This window comes from Pinus tabuliformis, chromosome 7 (assembly GCF_031772625.1).
Source record: "Pinus tabuliformis cultivar Carrire ecotype Pingquan chromosome 7, CPIR1, whole genome shotgun sequence".
NCBI classification, from domain to species: Eukaryota; Viridiplantae; Streptophyta; class Pinopsida; order Pinales; family Pinaceae; genus Pinus; species Pinus tabuliformis.
In genome coordinates this window covers 1,825,648,157-1,825,657,961 of record NC_142293.1, presented here as the reverse complement: position 1 = coordinate 1,825,657,961, position 9,805 = coordinate 1,825,648,157, and the positions used below count along the sequence as shown (strand labels likewise).

At 31.0% G+C, this 9,805-nt stretch overlaps 1 protein-coding gene across 1 annotated transcript; it reads right to left on the bottom strand.

Annotated features, from left to right (window-relative positions):
* Positions 1–2,380: 2,380 nt before the first annotated feature.
* Positions 2,381–8,336, bottom strand: LOC149255688 (uncharacterized). The gene is made up of 3 exons (XM_089457281.1): positions 8,218–8,336; positions 7,927–8,069; positions 2,381–7,796 (listed from the first exon to the last, which is right to left on the bottom strand). The coding sequence occupies exons 2-3, from the start codon at positions 8,052–8,054 to the stop codon at positions 7,592–7,594; spliced, it is 333 nt and encodes a 110-aa protein (XP_089313407.1). The 5' UTR covers positions 8,055–8,069; positions 8,218–8,336; the 3' UTR covers positions 2,381–7,591.
* Between the last annotated feature and the right edge of the window lie 1,469 nt (positions 8,337–9,805).

The following is a 9,805-nucleotide window of genomic DNA, read 5'->3' as shown; positions in this document are numbered from 1 at the left end:
GTTGTGGTTTGGGCAAGAAGGCGAGTCTCTGTAGCTTAGTGCGTAGAGGCATGAGTCCGCAGACGAGTGTGTGGACTACTTGTAGCTAGGTGTGCAGGCCAAGAATTGTTGTTGTACAAATTCTCTATTATAAGCAATCGTTCTTGTGGACTTAGTCCCACATTACGATGAACCATGGTAAAATCCGTGTCTTCATGTGTTTATTTGCTTATTATCTGTTGTAGAGTAGAAGTTGCACTTTATTTCAGTACAGTGAAGTTTTATCGATGTATATGATATGTTTTAAGTGATGAATGTAATATGGCAATGTAACCTATGAATGCGAAGTAATTTATGAAGGTTAAGTCTAAGAAAACACAAAAATACCACATCTCTGCATCCCTTAGGGTTGCAGAAGCTTCCTTCTGCATCATCCCATTGTCACATCGGCTAAGACCGCCCTCTGCTTGTAGGTCATTACTGAAAGGGCCAGTGATTGAGGATTTTGTTGGCGCGCAGTAAGAGAATAGAACCTGGGTCAGCCCAACCTAGGCCAACATCTAGCAACGTCCTACCACCTTCAGGACGTCCTATGCAAGGTATTAGCTCCAATTCTCACTTCTCTCTCTATCCTCTAGCCTTCACCTTCTATCCTCATATTATTTCCTTTGAAATGATTATTTTTTCCATCTCTATGAAGAGAGAAACTGATAATTATCTCTAAGTCTCTGGAGGATTAAATATTCATTTTAATTTTTCTTTTATTTATTCTTGGTCCAAAATGCTACCCTTCCAAGTCATATCATCATTTTTATATATTTTGTTTTAATACAAAGTCATAAGTTACTTAATGTAAAGTAAAAAGTAATATTCACAACACTAGGGCTTTATATATATATATATATATATAATTTTATTATTTGATATGAAGAAATGCATCAATTCTTTTGTGTAGACATTATTTATTTTCACAACTTCAGTGATACATGAAACAATTTTAAATAAAACAACCCATGAAATATCATCATTCTAATGGAGGGATTTATTAGAATCACTAGTTTGAGTTATGAACTTTGCAAGATAAGAATGCCCAGAAAATTTCCTAAAAAACTGAATCCATTTATGCATTCAAAAATACATTTTAAACAATAAAAAAATCAAAATGTAACCCAAAAAAATACAAACACCAAAACTTAAAATAATTAAACAACTTATCTATAATATTTTTTAAATATTCCAAAGTTTAGAATACATAAATCTGAATTACAAAACAATAGAAGCAGGAACCCGTGGATGCATATTATTAGTCTTACTGAAAAAGCAGGCTGTGTGGCTTCTATGGCAGAATACTCTCCCCCTGTTGCTCCTTATTTTATATTCTTTGACTGATTAGGCTTCCATCAAATCTCTGTTTTTAAGTGATGATGTCTTCTTGATGGCCATCGCATCTTCTGTGCTGGAATTCGACTCGCTTTCCCACCAGGGCTGAACGCATGTAGAACACAAAACACAAATACTGCAGTGCAAATTCAATGAATTTCACAGCTCAATATTTAAAATAGCTTTATAAATTCAGTACACATGCAGATAAAAGCTCTTAGCCATCGTTATCAAACAAATCTGATTTTACTGCAGATCAAGGCCTTAGGGTATGATTGGTTGGCGTACGGCCTGCTGCTTCTCATCGGTGAATAGTTTTTTAGAGTCGCTACCATCGCCCGACTCTATACCTCACGCGCCAACTCTGCTGTGCTAACGTGGGAATCCATAGACATATATCTAATCACAGTGAAAGAAATAAAATATAAAAAATACAGATGCTAAAAATGATTACTGCATGAGCGTACCAAGTTAGAGTCATATATAGTATTCGTTTGCAGACAAATATATATAGTACGAAACGATCAGACGAGAAGGCAACCACAACTCACCAGCCACTATTTTGTGGGTCACACTGGTTCAAATACTGTCTTCCTCTTATTATAATTATAATAATAATAATAATAATAATTATTATTATTATTATTATTATTAATTTTTTATGGTTTAATCATTAATCTTAAACCTCTTATTATAATTATAATAATAATAATAATTATTATTATTATTATTATTATTATTATTATTAATTTTTTATGGTTTAATCATTAATCTTAAATAGTGCAAGCTTAGTCTATTATTATTATTAGTGATGAGATGAATAATATTATTATTATTAGTGATGAGATTGTTAATTTTTATTATTTAATCTAGAAATTTTTTTGAATATATGAATAATATTAATATTAATATGAAAAAAATATATAATATTTAAAATTATTAAATTTATAATTTTATTAAATTTTTATTAAATTAAAATAAAATAAATAATTAAAAAAACAAACTTATTAATGTACTAAACTAAACAAAGAATTTTGGAAGTTATATTATTGGAATTTGGATATTTTAATTGTAATTTTTTATAAACTAGTTTTTAAGTGGGGTTTTTGGAGTTTCTAGCAAAATTATAGTCTAAAAAATTTATGGTCAAATCTTGATTTGTGTTGTTTAAATTGGCTTTTTAAGTGTATATATAGATTGAGGATTCACAAAAACCCATATGACACTTTAGTTTTAAAGAGTTCATTTGTCAAACTTTTGATTTCAATGAATCTCTACAAGATTTTAAACAAAAATAAGAAAGAAATTAAACTTAAAAACTTAAAAAAAAAAAAATCTCAATTAAAAAACTAGATTTTTTATTCTTCTTATATGTACCATTTTAATAATTATTTTAGAATTTTAATTAAGTTTTAAACCCACTTAAGAATAATAAATCGAAATATATTTAAATTTACAAAATTAGAAAATCTAAGTCATATTATATTTAAAGTATGTGAGTTGTATAATATGTAAGAGATGGAAAGATCAAAATGGTAAAATCTAAGTCATATTATATTTAAAGTATGTGAGTTGTATAATATGTAAGAGATGGAAAGATCAAAATGGTAAAAACCGTGGATAGGATAGTGTGGTGTGGCTCTCGTTCACGTTTGTTCGAATTTGATGAAAGAGAACTATATTTTATACATTAAAAACATTGCCCACCACATTATCAAATATACATATATAATTATTTTTTCAATAAATGTAGACACCGACCCTCTAATTAAAAAAGTATTCGTTTCAACGTAATCCACGCCCTCTTTGTTGTTTTGTGTGGATGTTTGAGTGAACAACGTCCTCAATAAATTCTGTGTTATCTAAAAGATCAATTTTTTTCGTATGTTTTCATTGGTGACTCATTAACATAATATTGACTTTGTCGGTGTTTTTAAAATGTTAATAGTTTATAGATAAGAGTTTTTGGTGCAAATTATATTGTAATTTATTTATATACTTGTTTTAAATAAATAAAATAATAAAATTATTTTTAAACTTAAATAATGACTTTATATTAATCGAAATAAAAAGTAAATATAACATTGATTAAAATAACCTAACATTGGTTACTGGCTTAGAACAAATCGGATAGGTAATAATATTTTACTTAGTAACAAATTTTTTATTTATTAGAAAAAATATATATTTAAATATATTAAATAGCGAGAATGCCAAAATGAAAGATCATCGTGCATCATCTATCTTCCCATAGGGAGAGGCATAGTTGAGGGTGGGGTAATCATGGTAGCGCTCTAAAGGCATGACCATTTTCTCAAGATTGATAAACTTATTGAAAGAGAATACTTACACTTAGATTATTTTGTTAATGGAATGAATTTTTAATTAAAATAAATATTTATTAATATTTTAAAATTAGAAAAATAATATAATTATATATATTTTTAAATAAAATATTTTATATAATTAATTATTTTTTATATAATTAAATTATTTGATATATTTGAAATTAAATATAATTATTATGAATAATAATTTTAATTTTATAGGGATTTGGTGAACTAGTAAAGAGGGAAGAAGAGGACAAAATTGTCCTGGGTTGGCTAAGGAGTTTTAAAGAGTCTAAGAGAAAGAATCAAAGGGTTGTAACTCTAGAAAAATATGAAATGTTTCTAGTAGAAGAACCTATACTCAAGGATTGTAATGCAAAATTGGACTAGACCAATGATTAATTTGAAGAAATGGATGAAATTTTGAAATGTTTAATGCGGAGTCTGTCATGTTTTTCACGCATGAATTATGAATCTTCGACAAATGAAATGGTAGAATTACTTTGTTCTGTTAATTTGTTCCATCATGTTATTTCTAAGACTTTAGTGATTCATAATGTAAATAAATGTTTTTCGGATTAATCACATCATTAGGGTTTGGTAGATGAAAGAAACTCATAAATTAAATGCTAGATGGAGTAGTAACTTATGTTGAAGATCATTTGGATGAGCAAGATGAAACTGATTACAAATATTGTAATGTATGAAAGAATGAAGATTTTTCAAAAGAAGACAAAATTAGAAAGAACCCAAATTATGATGATTTTGTAAATCTCAGGAATCTTTACCAGTGTGCAGGTATTGGTAGCACCCATGAAGAAGCAACGTAAAAAGAAGAATATAACTTACTTGTAAAATCTATCTACAATCAAGAATCAGACTTTGTTGAATACAACATGAATGAGTCAATTGCACAATACTTAAAAACTTTCAATAATGGAAGTGAACCTCTTGAAAAAGGAGTTGAAATGAATTGGCATCATCCTAGTTGTAACAAGGAGCAATATCTAGTGTTCATGATCTGGAGTAAGAAGAAGAACAAAGAGTTTGAACACACCAAAGTTTGGAGCAACAAGTTCAAAAAAAAAATTCATCAATACACTATAGCAAAGAAAGTGAAAATGAAATATTTGAGTCATCTTTGTAAGCCTAGTTGAGACACTTAGACCAACATGAAAGTTAACATTTAGGTCATGATTAAGGGGAGGTGTTAGAAATAATCACGACAAGTACATTCTAGATTGTTGGTGTCAGTTGCGAGAAGTTAATAGTCGGCGGGAGTAGATAGAAAATAAATAAGAGTTGTAAAATCTCTATAGATTCTCCTATTGAATTTATATATAAATTACAATGCCTGTGAAAACATCAAGATTTATTGTTGGGTTTTCTTCTCTATACTTCACCATCACTGTTTGCTCCATATCTTTAAGACCCCTTGATTAATATTCTTCCATACTAAAAACTCACTCGCATGAAATTGAAATTCACACAAGGTTCCCCAAGTTGGCGTCTTTTTCTCTCGGATATTTTAGTAATTACAAAGGCACAAGATTGAAACAGACCATTGTTTCTATAAACCAAAAAGGAAAGAGTACTTGTGTTGGCTCCCATAAGAAAGCATAAGTACCCTCCCCATAACACCAGCTCCAAACCCATTTTTTCTTGGAACGAGCTAGGAATCCTATCAACTCTGTCAATAGGGTAGAGTTCCCGATAGAAACTAGTCACTAGAGCTATCTTATGAGCATAACAAAGAGGCCATCAAATATCATCATCAAATGTAAAATGCATACGTATGCCAATCACTGACACAATACCGGACTTTACCTAGAATGAGCCAAGGCCACAATTACCTCTACATGAAGGGTATGACTTCCATGGGAAATAGATCACCAAACTGATACTATATGCATGAAAGAAGAATTTCCAGCAAGTCCATGATAGTGGACTAGCATTATGCGACAAGAGTTACCCAAGATCAAAAGAGAAACTATTCCCATTTTGGCTTGCTTATTGTTCAAAACTTCAATCTCGCAAGAGGCAAGAATAAGAATTATCGTCTCCATAAGATCACACATACACTCCAACTATGCATACACGCTCTCTTGATAATTGTGCTCCCATGAATACATGGTATTGTAGGAAGAGAATGGGGGCATTGGTTTAATTGCATTGTGCTTATATAACCACCCTCATGAATGGGATGGTAAGTTGATTTAATGCGAATTTACATGATCATATTTCCCACAAGACTTGGACATGAAAAAAGGCTTTTGAGGGAATAAGGATTTTTCTTTAAATATCATGTCTTTAACAAGATCGTAAAAAATGAGGAGTGAATCACACATAATGGATTTTTCCTTAAACATAATGCCTACATAATGTATTTTTCCTTAAATATCATGTCTCTAACAAGATGGTAACAAATGAGGACTAAATCATCCAGAATGGTGAACCTAATTGTCTTTGGTGTTTTTCTCTATCAAGAGGCCTTGATAGAGACCATGAATCTCTACGTGCTTATTGGTCATGAGACCAAATCCCCAAATATATATAAATTCTTTGTTATCCTCAAATCTACTGAAAACCCATCCCCTTACAAATCACATAGCATCACCTTAATTATCTTAAAATAAAGGATTATAATTATAAAAAAAAATTAATCTTTTTCTTTTTATATAATAAAACAATGTTTAATATCATTCAACTCCTGTAAAACAATTATGTTTTTCTAATAACTTCGGTTTATGTATTAAATATAATAATAAAAAATATTAAATAAGATATTTGTGATATTAAGCCTAATGTTGTTATCTTTTTATAGAATTATTATTAAAATGATTTTCCTCGAAAAGTTAATATAATATCTTAATATTAAAAGTTGATTTTGCAATTTTTTTTTAAATTTACAATATTAAATATCCCTAATTAATTTATTCGATTAATTTTGCGCACCAATATAAAGGCTAACAATCTAATGACAAAAAAACAAATAGAAATCTTAATACTTATCTGTATCCAATTCGCTTTAAGGATGTCCATCCAATTGGTGCAAATTAATGTTGAGATCCAACTCGCTTTGACCATGTCTATCCGATTGATCCAAATCAGTGTTAACTCCAATGACTGCCATAGTGGATCAAACAGTTGATGTCTCCATGCAAGGCCTCAACTCAAGAAGAATACTAAGTAGTTGAGTCACCTAATAATACAATGAGCAGGAAAACACCTAAGCAATTATCCACAATATCAAATTGAGACAAGCAACGTGTGACAGCTATATCAACGAATTTCTTCTGAAATTTTCAATGTAGTACAGGAACTCTATCTACACATATACTACAATACCTTTAAAATCCCAGAATAATTTCTCAAAGAAATTCCATACAGTAAAACACAACTGAACTACCTGGAAAAAAAAACCTGTAAAAGTACTTTCCTTTAACTGAGAATAATATTTTTCTTTTGCTACAGAATATAGCCTCCTTTAACCTAAGTTATGGTAAAAATAATCTTTTCAAATCCTCCCAACATTTCTTAAACCAATATGGATGATCTTACGATTGATGTTCATATTTACAGAATATATATGCCAAATATGGATGATCTTACAAGTGATGTTAATATTTACAGAATATATATGCCATATGCAAGATTATAACAATCCATTATTTCTTTTCAAACATTGTACGAATCTATTCATATATCAAATAAAGCAACATCCAAATTAAATATGTTTACAGGTGCCCACTGTGAACTTAACCTATGCTTCCCTTTGGACTGCATGACTCTAAAGTAATCAATTCCAATGGCAATATAAAGGTTAAACAATCCACTCATCTTGTGAGTGGGATTGACATCAATGGTGTTAAAGGACAGAAGTGTGAAAGCCCCTGATTGTTTCAAGGAGAAAACAGCGCATGTGGCGGTCTACGGTAGATTACCCTTCCTTTGCCCCTCAACGTCTTCTGCCCTTTGCCTTCTTTGTCTTTCATGCCTTCAAGTCTCTTTGATGATGAGCTCCTGTTCATGATGGCCACCCCATCTTCTATATTAAAATTCCAGTCGCTCCGGGGCTGCCCGCAAGCAGAACACAAATCGTTAAGTCTGCAAAGCAAATCCAATCAATTCCACGCTTTCATATCATGACTAACGTTATAAATCAAATATACAGACAGACACAGGCTGTTAGCTACTCTTGTCAAACAAATCTGTTGTAATTCTTGCAGATGAAGACCTTGGGGGAATAATTGGTCTGCGCACGGCCTGCTTCTTCTCAGTAGTACATGATTTTTTAGGGCTGCCGCCATTGTCCAAATGCTCCTCCTCATGCGTCATCTCTGCTGTGCTATCCTGAGAATTCATATCTATCTATTTACTCTGAAATAGATCAAACACACAGCGTTTCTCAGCCTCAAAAAATTGGCCAACATTACCGTAAATTGACATAAGGGCACAGAAAAAGATATGGTAAACTATGGAGAAAGGAGGCAAGAAATTCGGCTGTGGAAAACCGCTGAAGCAATACCGTCTGCGGCCTCTTGTTTTGCGGAGCCGAGAATACCCACCACCTGAAACTTTCAAATATTCAACGTCATCGATGCTCTCATCATTCTCGGTAGCAGTAAGTTCAAACTTGTATGTCACAATACCCTTATTTTATTTGAACTGTCACGTCTGTCCTCCATGTGGGATAATTTAATATAGTTTTAATACTCACGTTTGTCAAAGGGATTTGTACAGTTGTTAGTATTAAAGTAAAAGACATTTAAAAATGAATATGGGGCTTCCTTGGAATCTTGAAATAGAGCCTTTTTCCACACTGGTTTAACTTATTTTTATAATGTGAAGGAAGCATCTCGATGGTATGGTAATTTTTTTTAACTATATTTGATGTGCAAATTATCTGGCTACAAAAAAATGTCTTTCAAATTCCACCTTTCATTGGTTTATGGAATAAGGATGCTTGTATTAATTTCAAATTTATATGTTGTGCATCAATAGGCGCAATCAAGTATAATTTTATAAATCAGTGTAATTTTGTTTATACATGTAATTTTATAAGACTGTAATTTTACAAATCAATATAATCTTATAAAACAATGTAATTTAATTATTTATTTAAATAAATAATTACTTATTTGAATAAATAAAACAATGTAATATATGTATTTATTTATTTGAATAAGGTTTCAAATTGATAAGCAGTACATGTAAGTTTCAATATAAAGAAAAGTATCTCTACAACCTTAACAAGTAAATGAAAAATTTAAAAGTAGGTTGAGCACAGACCAAAATAATGTATATTAATTTATGAGCAAGAGTAAAAATGGGGTGTTTCGATGGCTTGGCCCCTTTAAAATTGCTCAGCATAGGGAATTACGGGTACTTTTGTTGCATATTCTTTTTATTCATCGTCAAACATGTAAGCCCACTATGTGTCGAGATTATTTATTCATAAAACTCTTAGAGTTAATACATCTAAATCTCATTGAGTTGAGTAGAGAGAAATTCAAAACAAACCTATGAAGTGAACACATTAGCAAGGTACAAGCCAAGTGGGTTTAGAGGAACCTTACTCATCATGCATGGGCCTTCATGCTAGCAATTTAATAATTATTAGATTTACTCTATCTCAAAACATGCCTTTGTAGGATTATATGACAATCTCCCTAAGTTATCATATGTAAACACAACATCATAACAAAATAGGTGGTGAGACATCACATCATCATTAGATAGGGAGTGATTGTGATGTATCTAAATCTAAAGGAGTATTATAGCTCTAAAAAGTGTCCAAGTGGCTTAAGAGTCCACAACCTAAGAAAGGAAATTTCTTAGCAAGGAAATCTAGCTAGGATAGAAAGGCTAAAAGAAGTTATTCATACATGATTTTGACTTATGCTCAAGCATTCTTGAAAAAAAACAAAACCAAAAGAAATTTTTAAGGTGTTAACGTAGGAAAAATGTGAACACCATGGATTCTAAGCCCCAAGTACTCAAACTTCTTTAAATACTGAGAGACCACATCACCAAGCTCTAGGAAAACACAATTTTTTAGGTTCAACTATAAACTTCCATGTGCTTTGTGTTAGCGCTCAAATCTGCCTCAGGCT